The sequence below is a fragment of the Xenopus tropicalis genome, chromosome 2 (assembly GCF_000004195.4).
Source record: "Xenopus tropicalis strain Nigerian chromosome 2, UCB_Xtro_10.0, whole genome shotgun sequence".
Classification (NCBI taxonomy): Eukaryota; Metazoa; Chordata; class Amphibia; order Anura; family Pipidae; genus Xenopus; species Xenopus tropicalis.
The window spans coordinates 46,233,184-46,255,053 of NC_030678.2; the positions used below are offsets into that span (position 1 = coordinate 46,233,184).

Consider the following 21,870-nt stretch of genomic DNA (forward strand, 5'->3'; position numbering starts at 1 on the left):
AGTAATCATGTCCCCTCGCAAGCGCCTCTTTTCCAGAGAGAATAACCCCAACCTCGTTATAATGTTCACATAAGTGAATATAATTTAAAAGGAACAAAAGGCCTTCTAGAAGATTTAGGGATTCTACTAGAATCTCTTTTAAAGATCCACCATTTAAATAAACAATTTTGTTGTCTTGCATAGGCTCTGCAACGAAACCTTGAAATGAATCTGTCTCTATAAGGCAGAACATATTCTGCTAAGTAGTATTGCTGATATGCATATAAAGCAATGTAAATACCACAAAAGCACACACAGGAGAGATATAATTATACATATTTTATTAAAGACTCTACTACGATATTTAAGAAGAACTATGTGGTAAAAGGGAATAAATCATACAAATATCAAAAAATCACTACTAAATCATTACCAAAACATATGAACATTATGCTTTACAGGAGTGTATTTTGGCAGTTTTTAAATTACTTAATTATACTACAACAAAAGTTAATTTATACAACTGGTCTACATAGAAAACAAATTTCTTTAAAAAAAAAAAAAAAAAAAAGTATTATTTTTGAAACTGCATTTTGTTGCATCTTGAATTTGCAGGGATGGCAGGCTTCTTGCCCTGTAGCTGCCACTGACTGCAACTCCCAGCATCCTTGGCCTCAAAATGGATAGTAAAAGAAGGTAGAACATCTAGTTCCCAGAAATCTTGAGAGCCCATACAATTTAAACCCCTTAAGAACATGTTACTGGTAACAGTGACATTTAAGATCTCAGAAAAAATGGTCGTTGTGTTTTGCCCTCTCGGGTAAAAATAAAAGGTAACCGTAAAGCTTCAGGTTGCTGTTATGGGAAAATGTTTTATAGAATGCCATAGAACACAGGGACTAGGCACAAGTGTACCAACTGATCACATAGCAGAACCAACAGTATACTGCCTAACCATCAGGAGATGTATGGAACAATAATCCCGCTGTCCTCGTGGATCAAGGATTATTGGCCCTTCAGAGAAAATGTCTGTCAGTGAGACTCAACTTAGCAGTTTTCTGAGTTTTTACATCAAAGGTACTTGCCTGCTGTCTGACATCACAAAGAGACAGAGAGAAAGAGAGTGTGCGCACACTCTAGCCGAGACATCAGCACTGCTGTTTAAAGGAGAAGTTCACATAAAAATGATTTTTCATTGTATTTTACCACATAGAAATTTTCTTTGGGGTAGGGTACTGAAATAATTTATTTGCTATCTTCCCATCCCCAATGTGTCATTCCAATCGCTATCTGTTTGAATAGAAAGCTGGAGAACAAATAGAAGAAAACCATATAATTGTATATATATTTTAAACTAATTAATCTAGCCACCCTATATTGGTTAATCTAGTAATCAAGTGTCCTTTTATATGTCAGGTAAAAGAGGGGGAGAGGAGAAATGTAACTCATTAAACACACACAGGTAATTTAAAAACTGATAAATATCAGTTATTGTCATCATTGTTGCCTTTAATTACATTGTTCCATGACCTCCCCCTTTAAAGACCACATTACATTTCTTGTAGAAGTGGATGCCAAGTGAGTTTTTTCATGCTATGGTCTTATTTCTGTCTACAGGCAGGTTTGCACAAGGGTTAGTGTTGCCTGAGTATAGCATGAGTAGCACCAGTTCTTCCATGATGCAGATACCGCTTTTCAGCAATGCTGAGCTTCTTGTAAACAATGGAAGCTATTTTAAGACATTTTTGGTGTAATGTAATGAAGCTGGCAGTGGGTCTACTAACAAATAGCAACTAATCAAGTGTTTTCTTTTAAAGAAAATTCTATGGGTAACAAGGCCGGTGTAAAACTGGCTTCAACATTGTGCTTAGACTGGCAAAACTAGCCCAATACTAATAGTGGCATTTTGGGGCAATAACACCTATTTTTCTGGATGCAAGTTAAACTTTTTAAGCAACTTTTTCCTGACCTACAAGTGAAGCAGATATGAAAGATATTTTTTGGGTGCTGGTGAGGCCAGAAGTGTGGGGGATCCTCTGCAATGAAACAGGCACTGGATCTAACTAAAACAGGTGGGGTAAAGCTTTTTTTTGGGGGTTGGGGGGGGGTGCGGATTCCAACACCTATCTACAAGTGAACCTGTGTGTCTAAATGATTGCCATTGAAATGTATGGGGTGCAACAACTCAGAATGTGTTTTACCCTCATGTCCACCTGGAAATTGCTCAGGTGATATGTACTAACGGTCTTAGATTGTTAGTAAAATGGATGCAATTGGATTTAGGAATATGCCTACTGATAGTATCTGTAAATAATATCTTCTGGAAGATATAGGGTTGTATCACAGCTAAGAAACCATTTACTACTGCATGTGATATGAAATCAGATGCACCAATACTTTCAAGATGTGGAGAGGCTACATAAGGAAAAAAAAAAAATTGAACGCACGAATAATAACAGTAGGTAGGTTCTAAGGTGTGCTACTCAGTAAGACATGCCAATGTCCCCTGATTCTGGTGGCTTGCTTAAAGACTAGCACCACTTAGTAAATACAGGCCATACAGTGTGAGTGAAGGAAGATGTAGTAGTAGTGCTCTGGTTTAATTCCAAATGATTTAGTAAAAAGAATACTGGTTCTCAACAGCCCTAGTTCTACTTCGAGACCCATCACTTTCATGGTAATCTTCTGTGCTCCCATTGGGTGATTCTAGCAAAAGTTCTGCACTGTTGCTACGGCTCCGGGTGCCGAGGGTGCCTTCTACTCGGTGGTATGCTGGGTGAGGGGCTGGGGCTGAGGCAGAGCTCTCGGGGGGAGACACTGGCTGCATGTTACTTGCCCCAGAACTGGTAAAGTAGTGTTGAGATTGAGTTTCAGTCCTACAGTTTTGTTGCTGGACACTCACGTTTTGGGGAGGTGCAGGATCTGCTGAAAGAAAATGAGAATTATTGGCATCTTGTTGAAACTGAAAATCTTTATCTGCATAACTGGGTGTTTATTGAACTGGTTACAGGTATGATTAGTCTTGTGAATAGTCTCAAGCTCCTACTAAGTTGTTGGCTGGTTCTAACTCTGCATCTCACACAAGTATTTCATGTTATACCAGGATTGCATTAATATTTCTACACAAAAATGCAGCGAGAGTCCCAGGTTTGTCAGTTTTGTTCTAACACTGCATTCAAGCAAAGAGTGCATTTCAAGTCATAGATTACCAGTGTAATACATGGTTTATTTAATGTGCCTGACTGTAATACAGGTATGGGATCCCTTATCCGGAAACCCATTATCCAGAAAGCTCCGAATTACGGAAAGCCTGTCTCCCATAGACTCCATTTTAATCAAATAATTCAGAATTTTAAACTGATTTCCTTTTTCTCTGTAGAAATAAAACAGTACCTTGTAATTGATCCCAACTAAGATATAAATAATCCTTATTGGATGCAAAACAATCCTAATGGGTTTAATTAATGTTTTATTGATTTTTTAGTAGACTTAAGGTATGGAGATCCAAATTGCGGAAAGACCCCTTATCCGGAATACCCATGGTCCCGAGCATTCTGGATAACAGGTCCTATACCTGGACCACACTATGGCAAAAATAAACCCTTATCAAATTATGTGTCTTTAGTTGGAGCACTCACTGCTGTTACAGACTGTCTTTTCTCAGCACAAAATGTTTTTTTTTTTCTTTCACAGACTTGTTTTTGTCATAGAAAGGGTTAATGGACCATAAATAGGTCAAGCACCTCTATACAGTAATTAAATACTGCTTAAATGTCCTCTTAGAATTTAAGAAAACCTGGGCCTGCTATTAAAGAGGTAATTGACAGATTTTCTGATGATTATGTAGAATACAAAACCACATCCTTCTACTGTTCCTTTTACTGATTGTGAAGTTTATTGTGTAAATAAGCATTTTTTCTGATAAAGGTGCTCATCATTTTGCAAACTAATGATTTAGTTGCATAAACAAACTTGTTTATAACTAATTCTTTTTGCTTAAGCATATTGTTTTTTGCTTGATTGACTGTTTATATAATTATAGTTGGCACATATATTGCAAAACGTAGGGTTTCTGTTAAAAAGAATGTTCTGGCTGAAATGTAATAAGGTATAAAACCCAGATATGACATTTAGCGTCATAAAGGCACATTTTATTTTAATCAAAGATCATTTCCAATAACTTTGAAGCTATCTGTAAATGTATTTTCTATTGAAATCAGTATCTATCTGCCCTTTGCTATTCTCTGTGAAGCTGGTTCTAACTACATGTACCACTGAAACAATATAGCAGTAGTCAACTCTCCTCCAGCCAAGACTCCAAATCCTCCAACACTTTGCATACACTGCAAGTAATGAAGGTGAATTAATAAAGTGTGCAAGGGATTGTGGGAACTAGTGTCTTAAGGTGTCCATACACTGTGCTGATCCTCTTGTTTGGTGAGGTCGCCATCCTAGGGTCAAACAGTTGAATTAAAACGGCAGATATATGGGTCGTCAGGCCAAGTACAGCATTAACGAGCCGATGCGGTCCCCAATCCGACGGGAAATTCAAACCTGACTGATAAAGATCTGGCCAATTTTAGGCCAGATATCGGTCATATAGGCCCATACATGGGCAGATAAGCTGTCAAATCAGTGTGAAGAACCTCAATCGGCAGGTGAAATCGGCATGTGTATGGCCACCTTTAGCTGCAGAACAGCTGACTACTGCAATTTTGTAGCCAGGAGTTCAGAGAATAGTACAGCATATGAAAATATAAACTTAGGCTCCATGAAAGTTAATTACCGTATATACTCAAGTATAAGCCAATTCGAAAATAAGCCGAGGTACCTATTTTTACCTAAGAAAACTGGAAAAACTTATTAACTTGAGTATAAGCCTAGGGTGGGAAATGCAGCAGCTTCTGGTAAGTTTCAATAATCAAAATAAATACCAATAAAATTACATTAAATGAGGCACCAGTGGGGTATATGTTTTTTAATATTTATTTCAAAGAAAAACCGTAAACTAGCTCTGTAAGTGGAGAAGAGGGTCAACAAAAACAACATGGTATCAACAATGATACCTTAAGAGTACTACCCCCTTAGCACAATCAGCAACCCAGCTAAAACACAAAGAGTTAAAATCCTTCAAAACTATATATAGTTTATATAGAATATAAAGTGCAGTGTCTAGTGCAGAATGGGACAGATGAGGATGGTAGATGAAGATGCATTTGGGAGCAGGCCAGGGCACTGGAGGGTCTGGTTGCGGGTGGGCTAATTTTCACACAAAAGACAGAGTGTGCTAGTCTGGAGGGACCTATGGCACCCGACTCAAGTATAAGCCGAGGGTGACTTTTTCAGCACATTTTGGGTGCTGAAAAACTAGGCTTATACTCGAGTATATACAGTAGGTTGAATGTAGTCTGGTCAGAGTAACAAACCAGATTTGTGTGTCATGGCCAACTGGTGCCAGGTCAGAGTTTCCCAGATTGTGGTGCTGTTGCCCTGGGGCATCAAAAACAGGGAATGTGGCACGGGGTAGTATGAAGGACATATGTTTTGCAATGAATCCTTGCATAATGGCAGATACAGCAATAATACCATATATTTGTAAACTTGTTATTAGGTAAGTAACCCTAAAACATCATCAGACCTAAAGATACATTTTGAAAACTCAGTGGTTTTTGTTGGTTGATTTATTTTCATAGATAATTGGAAGTGCTTGAAAACCAGCCTTTATGAAACAAGAGACCAGTCAGAATGAAGGTCAAAGAAATCAAAGAAAATGATCAATGTGACAAAGAAGGAATACAGGGAAAGTTAAAAGCATTAGAGATTCCATGTAGAGATCAATGGGCTCTTGTGTAAGAGGCTGACTCTGTCCCTTGACTATTCCCACTAAGATGTCATGCATAGTGTATGAACAAGCATATACAGAGCATGCATAATTTCCATCCTGCTGGGTACAACAAAAATAACCCAGACTCTCTGTACAGTATCATTATATTCTGAGCTGCATGTGAAGTCTATGGGCAACTACAGTGTCGGACCGGGATGGCAGGGACCCACCAGAAAACTTTAGGTCATGGGCCCACATTCGAAATAATTTTTCCTCCTCTCCTCACTTAAACTCTTTATTGTCCTAGTCTTTATTTTCATACAAAAATCTATCCTTCCATCTGTTTCTCCTCTTTGTTTCCAAACAGAAATGGGGAATGAGCATAAATAGGCCAAATGGTTTGGAGCAGAAGGGCCCACTAACACCTGGGCCCGCCGGGAGTTTTCCTGGTACCCTGATGGGCCAGTCCAACACTGGGCAACTACAAAAGTTAATGAAAATCCTGAAATTCATATAAACCAGCCATACTCTTGTCATTCTGACCCATGCTGCTTCGATCACAGTGTAAAGAAACTAGCAGTGGTGTAACTACCGGGGGAGCAGTGGGTGCAACCTCACCTGGACCCCATGGATTGCAAGTTCAGGCCTGCCTTTAAGGCAGGTAACCAAAATAAAAGCTTCCAGGAATGGATTGGAGAGCACCAAGTAAAAATCTGGGTACCATGACTGATTAAGTATAACAGATGTTGGACTGTAAAGGAGAAAGGTAGAAGCAAGAGCAATATATCTAAGGGGTATTTCACATATAATCTATATTTTTCCTTAAGTCCATAGTCCTTTGGGATTTTATTATTAATGGAATATAATAATAAATATGGCGTAACACAGAAAATGATCAAACGCAGGGTCTTCTACTGTGTGCCAAAGCTCCAACATAAAGAGTACTTTAACACCATTGTTGCTTCTCACAATGGACTACACAGTTAATTTTACAATTTTAAGCCTACTCCAACATATTATCAAGGGTTAATGCATGTTGGGAGCTGTAGTATTGCTTGAAAAAACTTTTCTTCTTCAGAAGATGGGACCCAGAATTTATATGCATTCAATGAATAAATTAGGTTTAAAAACTGTATATTGCTTAGAAAGGAACCATTTACTAATCTAGCATAATTTTATACACATAATATATGTAAAATCTGGTAGGCATATATAAAAAAGGTCAGGTAATAGATAGTAACTAATAATAAAAGTAACGTCTCACCTGATAATTGGCGCTGGGCTACAACAAAGCTGCGCAGGGTAATGTCAGCAGATCCTCCAGATTCCAGTGGGATCGGATGTGAATGAAAGTGCTTAAGCATGTCAAATATGGTCTGAAACCAGAGATGCTGCACATGGCACTGGCCCGTTTCATTTAAAGACAACCGCAGGTGCTGTAATGCAAAATAGAATATATATATATATATATCTTTAAGTGGATACCCAGCACATTTGCCACATTATTTATCTGTCAATGTTCCTTTGTTTCTTGTTGCATGCTAAGCTAAGGTTTTTGGCCAAGACAATATATATATATATATATTATATATAGATACTATTAGACCATTTTATTGAGGAATTACATTAATACTTGCCTTAGCTTTCCCTTGAAAGTTGAAGGTCAGTACATATTCTCCAGGACGTGTCTCACTTTGACGAATAACAAAAAGTCCATGACTCCGAGTTCCACCAGAAAGTACTAGCTGAGCAGCTCTGATCCGTGACAGTGTTCCATGGAACCAAGGGAAATCAGAGAGATTTATCTCAATTTCCTCCTCGCCTTCCTCACCTTGAAATATAGATTAACAAGGATTATTCTGTCAATGCAATATCGTAAAAATATATATTAAAATGATAAATCAATATATGTAAGATTTAATAAAAAGCTAGATCACTGCAATTTTTAAATATACAAGAGTCACCTATGTATTTCTTTCTGATTCCCTGGAAAAACCTCCCTTGTTCTAAGTCTGCATAGATTTCAGTAAGAAGTAAGACTAGAAAGACAGCTCTACAGATAATGCTCAAGAAAAATTCAACAGAGCAATATATTGAGATGGAGATAAAGAAACTCTGTTTGGGCAATGTAATAAACAAAACTAATTTTAAAAAAATAAACACTTTTTACTGAAAAATCTTCAAATGCACCACATTCAAGTAGGTCTTAGAATTGCACAATGGCAGTGCTGTATTCATGAAGCCAGGCTGGAGGTAGCATGGAGACATCCCCTTGGACACCACCTAGCTTGCACTTCACTCAGATATGCAAGTTATTGCACAAGAAGCCTATGGCAAGCAGTGAGTACAAGGCTACACCTCTGCCACAGCGCTGAGTTTTGCACCTTGCGCTATATGGAAGCTATGGGCCAGGCACAAAATGCTTTGAAACTGAGCACTAAGGTGCATCAATTTGCATCCCTTTTGCCCTTGTATTTGTGCCTGGAAAAACCTAGGTAAGGACGAGAGCATCATAACTTTATCATTAATGCTGTTGTGTTTTTGTTGAGTTGTTTTACTTTCCTCTTTATCTTGATATCTTGGGTACTTATTCAGTGTGTTTATACTGGCCACTTTTGGCCAGAGAAAATAATGTATTTTTACAGCACTGTGATTTTTTTTCCTGCCCATTCCATTTAGCAGAATACCCAACACTTTTCACTTGTAGTTACAAAAGTGTTGAAAATATATAAAGTTTTATCACTGAGCTCTGTAAGCTCATCTGGTGGCTATAGCCATGCTTGTCTATAATACCCTAAGTGATAGCCAGGAAAAGAAAACCAAGTATTTATAAATTTCTCTTTTTCAGAACATAATGGGGGGAATGTAATAAAAGTTGATAATGGGAAAAGCATTCACAATACGAAAATGTATGCCTCTGCGCGAACAAATTTTCCTTTGCGCGAATTTAATATGGGCTTTGCGAACCCGGAAATAGTTTAATGACCACTTCTGACAGTGGAAGAAAGTTTGCACATTTTATTGTTGGTGACAGTGCGCATTGTATGTAATAAAACTTCTTAATGAAAAAGTGGTTACGTTTGCACCAAAAGATTACGCCACCTTCAAGCACGCCTTAAGTTTGCAATGCGCAATTAAAATTCACAATGCACATTTTTTTCCGTTTATGACTTTTATTACATTTCTCCAAATGTATTAAAGGCACTGTCACATGGGGGACTTTTTTTCAGAGATTAAATTGTTTTATTGCAGCATACAAACGGTCAACATGTACAAGTGTATAAACAGGAGGTTCATGCTCTTACTTTCCAGCACAAACCTTTTGCTACAGGAAAGTAAAAAAGAGATATATACCTGCTTTTCTAGCTAGGAGATAAAACTAAAACAAATGCCTTTATGACATGTGTGATACAGTGTCAGATAAACTTCCCTTTAGAAAACTATACCCAATACTTTCCATCAACTTATTACAAGAGAGGACGACCCAATATGAATTTCTCCCATAAGCAGCTCTTATATGGTTGTCACGATATTCCAAACAGAGAGACTGGCAGAAATCAGTACAACAAGCCAGTTAATTGAATATAAGACTATAAATGTTTTTTTTCTAAGGTACCTGGTAAGTGGTTAGAAGTGGGGGGCTCCAAAGTCTGTAGAAAATGTTCAAGTGGGACGTGTATGAGATGTTCTGCAGAAGACATATCTCTGTTTCTGGGCTGGGGTGGTGCACAAGTTGGATGAGGTGGAACTGCAGACGCGCCAGGAAAATCTGTAGCACATGTCTCCAGAGGTCGGAAAGATCCTAATGAGAGGATTATTGAGATTTTTTGAGAAATTATTCTGATTGAAGTCAGAACTGACTAGTCACTAAAGTAGCACTTCATCTGGAAACTATGAGAATATGCATGTATATTGTTGCACATAGAAATGGTTGAAAATAAACAGATGCCTTTTCTTTTTTGTAAGAATCTATAGGGATATTGGAATGATTACATTTACAACAATGCTGACCGCTCAGACTGCTTTTTTGGACTCTCAAGGAATATATATTGTTTTATTTTAGAGGAGCAATAGACACCTGTGTTTAACGTAAGCAAACAATATTCTGTCCATTATTTGAATAACATATCCATAGTATTGGAAATAAGGGACCTGCTTCCTGTACCTCCCTGTGTGTCTTCTTAACACAGAGTTACAGAGTTGCACAGTGGCTTGGCCAGGGTGGAAAATTTTGATTGGGCAACATCGGCAGTAGGTTAATGCTGAATCATCAGATAGGGGAAGCATTCTATAGTTTCTACCTGCATATCTGACAGTTCAGCTCTTAACATTAGTGGAGTGGATGAAAGATCTTTCCTGCAACCAATGGTCACTGGAAAGATTGTTATTGTACCTAGATGGCCACATTTAGACTTATAGATAAGGAAGACCTAATGCAAATCTTAATTATAACAATATGTTCAACACAATACATTCAACACAAACCTTATTAACTGAAAATAGGTATATATTCCATGAAGGCTATAACAAGTTGCAAGCAGTGATATACAGTGATGTACATTTTTGCTGTGGACTCTTTGATTTTCCTAAGAAATACCTACTTTTCCAACCCATGCAGATGTGGGTACATGATATTTATTGCCAGGGGCTTTCACTGACATCCTAATTCTCCACAATATCTGTCTATTAAATCACTTCGATCTTACCAAATCACCATATGGGGAAAAGCACAAGTTGAACTAGTATGTAAAGTTACCATATTGGCCTTAATTGTAGCCCACACTTTATGGCAGGGGTCGCCACCTTTCTTACTCGTGAGCCACAATCAAATGTAAAAAGACTTGGAGAGCAACACAAGCATCATAAAAGTTCATGGAGGTGTCAAATAATGGTTAAAATTGGCTATTAGGCAGCCTCTATGCACACTATCAGCTTACAGGAGGCTTTATTTGGTAGGAAATCTTGTTTCTATTCAACCAAAACTTGCCACCAAGTCAGGAACTCACTGAGCGGGCACTGAGAGCAACATCCAAGGGGTTGGTGAGCAACATATTGCCCCTGAGCCACTGGTTGGGGATCACTGATCTATGGTATAAAAAACAGGGTAGCAGATCCTGTGGCTGATTAAGGGTCTAGGAGTACAAAAGGCTCAGTAGACACCTTGACAAATTTTCCAACTTATATCTCCAAAACCAGGGGCGCTTCTACCATGAGGCGAGTCGAAAAACTTGCCTTAGCCGCTCCTGGTAACTTTAAGAGCCGAATTTTCAGTTTTTAAAATGTTAATTTGGCCCTGCTAGTGTAGAGATCGCAATTCCGCTATCTACACTAGCGATGTGCCCCCCCCGGACCAATTCTGGAGCTGTAAAGGTAAGCGTTGGTTGGCAAGGCGCCATCAGCGGAGCCAGCTCGGGCCCCTAAGGGGCCGAAAATGCCCCTGTCCAAAACTATTAAACTTTCACAACATTTGAGGGAGTCAGTGCTAAAGTGGTTCTCTGGTGGGGGCTAGTAACTTATAACAATGCCACAGATCATATATTTTCTTGAGAGGAGTAGAAGTTACATAGATGCTGCCCATTATACACTTCAGAGGGGACATAAAAGATGAGTACAAGTACTTACCATCAGCCAAAAACTCACAGCTACATGAAGAGGCTTGGCCTGCTAAGCAGGTTCCCTGTTCACAAGATGAAAGTTCTATGTCATCCCCACTATCTCTGTACATAAAAAGGAATAATGTAAAAGTTAGCAAAATTCTCTTAAAATTATTCATTATGTGATGGTCAGAGTGACTTAGAATTAAAAAATAAAGCACAAATAGATTACAGTATTAATTAAAGGGCAGAAGTATTCATTTTGAATTTAAGCTTTTTTGGAATTAGATAACTAGTATGCAATCCCTTCCTCCCTTTGTTGTGACGGTTTTGTTAGCAGGAGACCATTATGCAGGGGAATTATCGGTGCATTGCTAATCTAATTATCAGCCTCGCAAGGACTAAACATGGAGTAGCTTCTATTTTTACTTTTGCCCTGTTTAGCTCAAGAAATAACAATAAAACAAAAAAAAAACTTCATTTAAACAATAAGCAAAATGTATGTTCACACAAGCCCTAATCATTGAACTCATCAAGATCAATTTTATTCATATATCTCAAAAAACAGTTATATTTGTGAAATCAGTTGTTTCCACTCTTTCACCTTTACAAATGTGTACAGTCAGCACAATCAGATGCATAACTTGCCACACCCCACTGATCAGCCCTCCCGTTAACCATGTAGACCAGGGATCTCCAACCTTTCCTACTCGTGAGCCACAGTCAAATGTAAAAAGGCTTGGAGAGCAACACAAGCACCATAAAAGTTCATGGAGGTGCCAAATAAGGGCTAAGATTGGCTATTAGGCAGCCTCTATGCACACTATTACCTTACAGGGGCTTTATTTGGTAGGAAATCTTGTTTTTATTCAACCAAAACTTGCCAAGTCAGGAATTCAAAAATAACTACCTGCTTTGGGGGCACTGAGAGCAACATCCAAGGGGTTGGTGAGCAACATGTTGCTCACGAGCCACTGGTTGAGGATCACTGATGTAGACAGTAAGGGTGTGCACACCTTAGTGAACAGTGGATGCAAAAAGTGATATTTTACTAAAGTAGGGTTTTGGGGCATACCTTACATGGGCAGGTCTAGACTTGGGCATGACCTAAATAGTCTTGCGAAGAAGGGTTTATGCTGAGGTTAAAATTCTATAAAATTAGTTCCAAGCTTACCCAGGATCAATACAGTCCTGTATATCAGCTACCCACGAGTGCTTCTGAAGAGAGTCAATCGTTTCCAAAATATACTCTGCACTGTTTTCTACCTATAAGAAAAAAATATTCTGTATGCTCGCCATATTGCATATTACAAATGTAACACAGTACAATAGAACTTAATTAAATGCTGAGTTTGTTTTGCACATGAAAAGAACATACATATAATCCAGAGCCCAAAGGAGAGTCATATTTCTGAGACTGTACGGGCAGGGGGTATTGTATTTATATCAAAGACATTTTCAATTTTACATCTAATGAGCCAACCCACTGCAATGAAAATCAGGACTTCCAAGAAATGTAAGTATAATTATAGAAAGGAAACAAACAGTATGTCAATGCAAATGAATCATTTGTCAGTGTTGCTGGTCCTGTACATTGAGTGTGTTTTCTGTTTAAAAGCCTGTGTGGTTTCTGTTTTCCTTAAATCCCCCTGAAGGTTTCTAAGGTCTCTTTCAGACTTGGTGAGGAAATGGCGGTGCTCCCACACAGTTGCAGGAATGCTTCTCCATTTACATCATGGTACAAATGCCCAGGTGCGATTCAAAGTTCCAGTGCTGGTGCCAAGAATCAGCATGCTCATTCCCTGGAGTCCCAGTAACCAAAAACTAGCACAAATACATTTCATAAATATATTCAAGAAAGAGGACCTCACAAAGTTGGGAGAGGTTTCTGGGAGAAGTTTAAATTCTTAGAGCCCTATATAACTTGGTATATTTTCCTCTTGTTACTAGCACTTCTGGTGCCCACCCCAAAAGTACATTATGTGCAAGTATATGCTATAGATAGACCTGTTCCAGAGATAACAAACTGGATCCAAGGTGATGCAGGTATATCGTGGCCATAACTGTCATTAGGGCCGGAACTAGGATTAGGTTGAAGAGGCACCTGGGGGGGGCGCCAGGTAGGTACATCTGCCTACCCCACTCTGTGCTTTTTTGCCCTCGACACTTGTCATTCTACAGGACCCCACCAGCAACATCACTACACATGCAGTGGACAGGGGGAGAGTGCAGGGGCCAGGTGGCCAAACGGGGTTGCCTAGGGCTCCCAGTCAGCTTGGCCTGCCCCTGCCAGTCGTGCCTCTGGCCTGCCCCCCATTCCACCATGCCCTTCCCTCTGCAGTATTCCCTGCTCCACTACTTCAGACCGTATCTTGAGGACTCCAGGTTATTATTCTAAGTATTTCAATAAATTGGGTTAGGTTTCTGGTGCAAATTACTGACAGTGGGAGACAGACCTGTTACTGTGGGAGACCTGGGGAGAGGGGCTTATATAATGTAGATTCCTAATCTAAGTAAACTTGGGTCTGGTCTTTATATTTGTATTACATTTTCAATGTATTGGCATTTCTGTTCTGCCTCTTCCTGGTCTGCAACTTATGCAGTCTTCTGCAGAGCCAGTACACTGCCAGTATACCTGTCCCATGCCCTGTAATTTTAGTAAGTGAATAAAGTCATGTTTTTTCTTATAGATTCTATTTCTATTCTGTTTTTTCTAATCTATATAAAATCTACGGTATATTTTTTACTTGTTGGTTAAAAAAAAAAAATATGCTAGGACTAAATGGGAAAAAATATTAATGGCAAGCCCAGAAAGATGTGACAAGTCAGCTTACCTTTAGCACAAATGTGTTGTCTTTATCTGGCATCTCTAGGGGCATGGTGGTCCGCACCTCCAAAATAGCAGAGAGTGGAATGCTTACTTTAGGTTTTGAAGACTGAAAAAGAGAAACAGAGAAATTGTTTAAAAAAAATTTGAATAAGAGCACAAGGCAACCTTACCAAAAAAAAAAAATCCAAGAAAGTCTGCAGCCACCCCAGCCAACCCAGCCACAGACTTTTCACGCTCCTACCATCAGGCAGGCGGTACAGGAGCATCCAGACCCGCACCAGCAGATACAGAGACAGTTTCTACCCACAAGCCATCAGGCTACGGAACTGCTGACATTCTGCCTCCCCATAACTACTGGACTCTTCGCAGTGTCACTTTAAGCAAAGCCACTTTAAATCCTCACTGCACAATTTCAAATATTTCATTGCATTTATTTATTGTAAATAAATACTTGTACCTTTATTGCACACTTTTATTATATTTAATATTTGTATTTTTTTTTGTCTATGTAAAGTTGGGAGGAACACGGGTCAAAAAAAATGTCATTACAGTAATGATGCTTCATTGCTATTTGTATATGACAATAAACTTGAAACTTGGAAAGGATTGTAGCAAAGGATCACAAAGATACCAGAATGCGCATTTAAATATGCATGCAAAAATAATAACTGCTGCTTACACAGATCTATTTGGTGCTAGGCATTTTCCCACACTGTACAGTGCATCACATGGTCACAGGTCTAATAAAACAAACGCATGTGAATATACGAGTTACCAGTTAGTATTTATGTTTCCTAACCTTTGTCTTAAGAGACCAATATTTATTCAGGAATCTACGTCATAACCCAAAAGCTGACAGCTATGCACCTCATTTTTTTAATGCAGTAGCAAAGAGATGACAGTATTTAAGAAAACAGACAAAGTGTGCTCACAATAAAATGGACACAATAAAATGAAAACAAAATGGAAACAAAAGTTGCACATATTCATAGCATTCATTAGAGATCCTTGCATCCAAAAAAGCTTTTTGCATTTACAGCATTTGCCCTTCCTCTTGCTTATGCTAAATTATGTGTGAGTGAGCCTACTGACGATGGATAGCCCTGGAGGTACCACCACCCCAAAACATGGCAGTAATTCCAGCTTTTTTAATAGGTTTTTTAACTAGCACCAAAAGTTTGCATTTCTCATCGACAGAAAGAAGGCAATGTAAGCAATATGGTTTTTTACTGAATGCACTACATAGTTCGTGGTAGCTGATTTCTTTATTAAAAGGGATGTAAATTCCAAAGAACAATTTGCGTAGTTAAAGAAAATATAAGTGTATGTACCACATCATCAACAGGCTGTCACTTTGCTTACAGCCAATGTACCACATAATTTGCATGAAAACGGTTAAATATGATATATCCTTTCAGAACAAATCCCCTTAGGCCAATCATACACTGGGCTGCACCTTGTATCGCTGCAGACACACAGAGCCGATATCAGCATGAAAATGCATAGTTTTCCGTTTTTGGTTTCTGTGCCAATATCCTATTTGTGTAGCTCAACAAAGCAACGTTTTTCTGTGGTGTGGGCAAGATTCAAACTTAAACACCTTAGCTGCATTGTATTGTCTCTCTAAAACTGTGTTCTATCAATTTTAGTTTAAATATGCTGCCACCAACCAGTATGCATAGCAACCCAAACTGGGCATGTCAGAACTTCAATGCCTTCTGAGAGCTCCCGGGGCAAGGGGAATGGTGTCACAGATATACAGTATATTCCATACTCAGTAATCAAAGAGGTCATCTCTTTGTGTTTTATTGAAAGTGGGCTAATCACATACCCCAGTTAGACACAGATGATGGTACTCATTCATAGTTACCTTCTGCAATTACACTCCTATACAGTATCAAATAATCCACAGAACATACCTTGTGCCCACATGCCTCCTTGGGACAGCCCTGTGGACATTCTTTTTGACTTGCCCCAATATAGTTAAGTTATGGACAGAAATAGGGATATGGAATGCCCTTCTGTGTGAAGTTGGCAGATTCTGTTAATGCCTTTAAGACAGATGTGGCCAGATCGACCGGGGAATGTGGAAGTGTGGCATGAATGCGCACGTAAGCAACGCAGCGTACATACGCAACATATTGGCCACCAATGGTGAGGCCACAAAGGCCCAGGCCTAGGGCGGCACAAATTTTGCTCACATATGGAGAACTGGGGACAGGACACATGGAAAACCTCAGCACGTCCTGTCCCCAGTGCTCTGCATGTGAGCTAAATGGATGTGCGATCCTGAGTGGAGTAGAGGGGGGTAGGGCAATAGGGGCTGCCTCTGGGCGCCATTATTAGAAATTTGGCACAGTTTAAAAGTGGATGATTTCTTGAGCAAGCATAATATCCACGGCTATTTTCATACTAAAATCTACGATTAGTATTGATGTTGGTATACAGTATATAGTTTATGTATGTGAGTGTATAGATTGGTTGGTATGAGTCTATGTGTGTGCGCTGCGGTTCACTTGTAAGGGTTAAACTTGATGGTCTTTTTTCAATCCAACTATGTATCTGCAGAGCAGAGTCTGTTCATGCTAAGTATTAAATCTCCTGAGGCATATAAAATTGATGAGAGTGCTATTCTAAGAACTTTTGCAATTTACATCTATTATATTTTTTTCAAGAATCAAAGTATGTACTGTTAATATGAATGAATTTTGTTACAACAGAGCCACCTGCTGGTCAGTTTCCAACCATGATCCAGTCAAGGAACTGGCCAGTTGAAAGAAACAGGGCTGGTCTGATGTTGTTCTGTTTAGGAAAGATGTGAGAAAAGTTATCTGAGGTTTCTAATGTTTTTCCCAACCAGAGGGACATCAGACCAGCACTCTTTCTTTCTGACAAGTTTCTAGATCTGATCACAGTCAGAAACTGGCCAGCTGGTGGCGCTATTGTAACAAAATTAATTTATATTTATAGTATGCATATGCCTTAATATCTTCTAAAACTGCAAAAGTGCTCAGAATAGCACTCTCGCCAATTCTTTAAAGTTATTTCTAAATGTAAACATAACTGAAAGCAGTATTTGTCCCTTTCCGCTAGCTCTGATACTGAGACAATGTAGCAGATGTCTGCTCTTCAAATTCTCACAATGGCTTGCCTTCATCTCAACAGGTTTGTTAATCAGGTGGCTAATGTTTCAGTAGTGAGAATGAGCAGTGCAAAAAAAATACCATGAGTTGGACAGATAATGATTTCGATAGCAATTACATTTACAAATCTCAGATTTAACCAATGTATTGTGGAAAGGTGTTAATACTTACATTTTCTTTTATTAGGCATCGGTTTGTTTTTGAGTTCAGAAAATCCTTTTGGCTTTGCCATTACTTTACCATACACCCATACCAATACCAAAAAGCAGTCACTGAAACCAGAATGAAATTATTTGTATATTCCAGTTATGCAGCAGATGGCCAAGCAGAACAGTCTATTTTCCTGTGCATTCAGTTAAAATCTGTTTATTAAACAGGACATTAAGTGCCTGTAGAAATAGCACAAGTTATGAAGCATCTCCCTCCAACCTCACTGCTCACAAGGAACTGAATGGCGGCCTCAGTTATTTAGGTTTAAGTAATAAAAAATGCTACCAACATCTATGCTAGACTACCTAAAGCTTACTTCTACCCTGTACATTGCTTGACAACTATAGAATGGGACTGGGCATAATGTTTATTTTTATTGTGCAAAGTTTCCAGTTGTTGCTGATTTCCAGGAGCAGTGACCCTATGCTAGACACTAGCTCTCAGGCTCAGCGGTGGCTCGGTCATTAAAAAAAAGGTTGCTCTTGTAAACACCTACAGGTTACAGTGAGAGCATTTGCCACATGATTTATACTGCTGGCAATGGCCAGAATTACAATCATTTTGTTGCCGTTTTCTTTGGAGACAAAATGGCCTGTGTGCGATTTCCCTAAATAACGATTTAAAACATGATCCAGCATCATTGATAGGAGGGATAGAACCCTGTTTGTCAGAGCCTGAGCATGCAATGCGCCTTAAGTAATTCAAAATCCTTTTCTATTGTGTTGTGCAAAGTAAATTTTACTTGCATTATATAAATTACAGTCACAGCAAGCAGGCAGCCGCCATTTTGTGAACACTGTTATTAAGGCAAGTTTTGTATCACCCCAAAGTTTTGTTTATGGACCAGCATGGGGACATAATACCCATGTCCAAGCTCAGGCTACACAATTTTAGACAGTGAGGAGGGAGGGGGAATGCAAGGGGCACGATCTTGCTGAATGCAAAGTAAAAGTAACTGACTGCCTTGCTTCTATGTCTATGAGGCATAGGGGCGGGACAGGCAATATGGCTGACAGCGCAAATTCCTAAATACATATATACCAGTTATAGATGTTTAATAAAAAAAAGAATTTGGGTTTAATTTGGAAACAGATTTTTTTAAAATCTGCATTGTGTAGCATGCATGATTGCAGTATTCACATTTAAAGCATCTCCCCCTCCGTTCAGCATGTAAATACTATGCTTTATGAACAAATAATAATTGACTGATCAAAAATGAGCCCTTGTTGATCTATGATGTCAGAGTCATTGGGATTTTGTTGTTCATTACATTACTTTGGATCAATAATTTTTGTTTGCTATACTTTTCTTTTCATTGTTTCTATTGGAGACACAATGTAAAATGGATAGCACACTTCCAGACAGAGCTTTCTGTAAGTCCTGAGCCAAGACATTAAGAGAACACCGGGAAGTGCTTCATCTACAAACTGCGTACAGGCCTTCAAAAAAAGTTACATGTTTATCTGGTATGAGAATGGTGGTGGGTGGGGGTAGATAGAGCATGCAGGGTGCACTGCTTATACACTGCCCACAAAGATACTGGAGGGCAAAGGGTAAATACGACCCTGGTATTATTTGTTCAGAACACACTTTAAATCTCACCTACACCTTATTTCCTACAAATAAACTACAGTCGTGTGGCAACACATTTCCTTCAGGACAACTGGGGTATTTTAGGCCATGCCTCTGCTCCACTATGGAGAAACCAAATTACCTCCAGGAACACCTCTGGTCTTCAAAAAGATAACTCATTTTCTGGCAAGCCTGTCCCTTTTCAGATCCCAGCTTGGGGATGTCCCATCTACACAGCGACACATGAGCGGTATAGAGTGGCAGACATTAAACAACACTGACTACCTTGCCAACTGCGTAATCATTTCATATTGCAATTTTCTTTGTTTTGATTGTAAAGGATTTATCTGCAGGTTTAATATGATCATACACACATTACTGGTAAGATTACTATACTGATAAAAGGCAATGGCAACAGACAGGGTTTTTCTCTCTCCACTTAATCCCAAGATAAGAGGATTCGTAGCTTAGCGTGCAAGAAGGCGGCATACACAGCACATAAATAAGCACGTGCATCTGGACTACAGGCCTGGTGCGGTGTCAGGTGGTCGCCTCCGAGCCAGCAGATGGCAAATTAGTTAAATGAAAACAAAACATGCAAGACACATGATCCTGGTTCCCAGGGGTCTCGGATATACTACTCAGCATAATTGGATAAACATATTGGGAGCAGGGGATGGCTCACACCCATTATCAGCCTAAGGATGCTACTTTTTGGTACTTACACTTGGAAAGGGAACACAAACTGGCACCATTCGTCTAACAGGATTTTATCTTCAACACCAAAGAAAAAAAATGCCTTTCTTTCTGCATTTCCATTACAGGAGAGTAATCGTTTGAGTGGATCAATCAGTTAACTCTATTATCTACTGTATAAATCTGTCATCATTTTATAGTACAGCGTGGCAGAATATGTTTGTAACTGAAGAATACTACTATTACCAATAATAATTGTTCCTTAAGCAACCCCCTATAAACTTTAAACAGAAAACTTGATGTTTTCATAGTGACACTAATCTGCATATTTTATTTTATCTGATTTTAGTAGCAGTGGAAGTTGAACAAAAAGTAAGAGGTTAGTAAAGCCCAGACTAAAGATGGTCTGCAATTATCAGTATTTTGACATAGGCCTGCTGTGCCATTTGATATGGCAACAACCCTGTTCGTCTTACAGGAGATGTCCACTCAATTTTTTTTATTCTAAAAAGAAATGTAAGTGTATTGATTATTCCAATTGCTTAGAACTGGCCCTTATAAAAAAACACCCCCTTTAGCCCACACATTCATTTGGGTATCACAATTTTCCAATGAAGGCGAGGGACCCATGAGCCCCTACTTCTGCCAGTCTGCTGCCCCTCACCCACCCGTCTGCTCTTATGATCGTTTTGCCAGTTTTATTTGTTCTATGACCTTACTATGGTCCAACACAAAAATTCTGCCCACATTTATGCATAAGTTACATGAGTTAAAAGAGCTTTCCCAGCAGAATCCTGCATTGTAATCTGTTTTTCAAAAACACAATTTTTTTGTATTTCATTTTAAAATTTCACATGGGGCTAGCCATATTCTTCATTTCCCAGGGTGCCACAGCCACGTGACCTGTGCTCTGATAAACTTAAGTCACACTTTACTGCTGAGCTGCAAGTTGGAGAGACATCACCCCCCTACCAGCAGCCAATCAGCAGAACAATGGGAAGGGAGCAAGATAGCAGCTCCCAGTAGATGTCAAAATAGCACTCAGCAGTAGGAAATCCAAGTCCGACTTGGGACTCCTCCAGTTACATGGGAGTAGGAGAAACAATAGGTTACCTGAAAGCAGTTCTAATGTGTAGTGCTGGCTCCTTCTGAAAGCTCAGACTCAGGCACAATGCACTGAGATGGCGCCTACACACCAATATTACAACTTAAAATATACATTTATTGGTTTAAGAATACCATTTTAAATGTTAGAGTGAATTATTTGCTATGTAAAGAGTATAATTTAGAAATAAAGAGTATACCATAACAATAATGACAGAATACCTTTAACATTAAGTGTGAATGATACAATATAAGGTAGAGTATATTTATGAGTGCATACAATTGTCTTTTGTGCCACATATCTCAGTGACTTTCAGCGGTGAACTGAGTAAATTCAATGCAGGATTTCCAGGATCAAGCAAGCATGAAATCTTATGCGCAGATAGAAAAAACATTGTCTTCCTTCACGAAACAATCTGTCTCAGTTCCACATATCCCACGCTATGACTGGTTGTGGAAAATTTTAAATATATATATTTGTGAATGTTACTCCCTCAGACAAAGCAGCTTTATATTTTTGCTATAGTTTCCTTATACTATTTAAAGAAGGTATTTACCACAAGCATTTATTCACATGAATGGAAATTATTCATAAAACAGAGTTTAATTCAGAGAAGAGAACATATCCTGTGTTTTGACTCGTTGCCAGAATGTACTTCCAGTATTTCTCTGTGCTGCCTCACTACACTACTGGTGTCTGTTTACACGATGCAATACCTTATAGATGAGGCTGGATCACAGATTAGACATCCCTTATAAATTAGTGGAATGTGAATAGAAAGTGCGTGATTTTTTTGGAAGGAGGAATTTACAGTTGGCCATGAACAGGGTAACTTAAAGCTGTAAGATTTACTTAATTCTGTGCGGGTGTAAAAAGAGCCCCATAATTACCTGCTGAATTCTCTTCATTGGGAACCA

The 21,870-nt window shown here is 38.9% G+C and overlaps 1 protein-coding gene across 2 annotated transcripts in view; it reads right to left on the reverse strand.

Moving 5' to 3' along the window:
• Positions 1-303: 303 nt before the first annotated feature.
• Positions 304-21,870, reverse strand: part of sh2b2 (SH2B adaptor protein 2) — a 51,581-nt gene continuing 30,014 nt past the window's right edge. Inside the window, exons 3-9 of one of the 2 annotated variants that reach the window (XM_004911650.4) lie at positions 14,232-14,333; positions 12,572-12,663; positions 11,426-11,520; positions 9,420-9,605; positions 7,441-7,634; positions 7,068-7,239; positions 304-2,901 (exon numbers count right to left, since the gene is read on the reverse strand). In XM_004911650.4, coding sequence (XP_004911707.1) covers positions 2,594-2,901; positions 7,068-7,239; positions 7,441-7,634; positions 9,420-9,605; positions 11,426-11,520; positions 12,572-12,663; positions 14,232-14,333 — 1,149 coding nt within the window. In that variant the 3' untranslated portion in view covers positions 304-2,593. Of the gene's footprint in view, positions 2,905-7,067; positions 7,240-7,440; positions 7,635-9,419; positions 9,606-11,425; positions 11,521-12,571; positions 12,664-14,231; positions 14,334-21,870 lie in introns of both variants that reach the window. The other variant, XM_002942266.5, reaches the window with a different exon arrangement.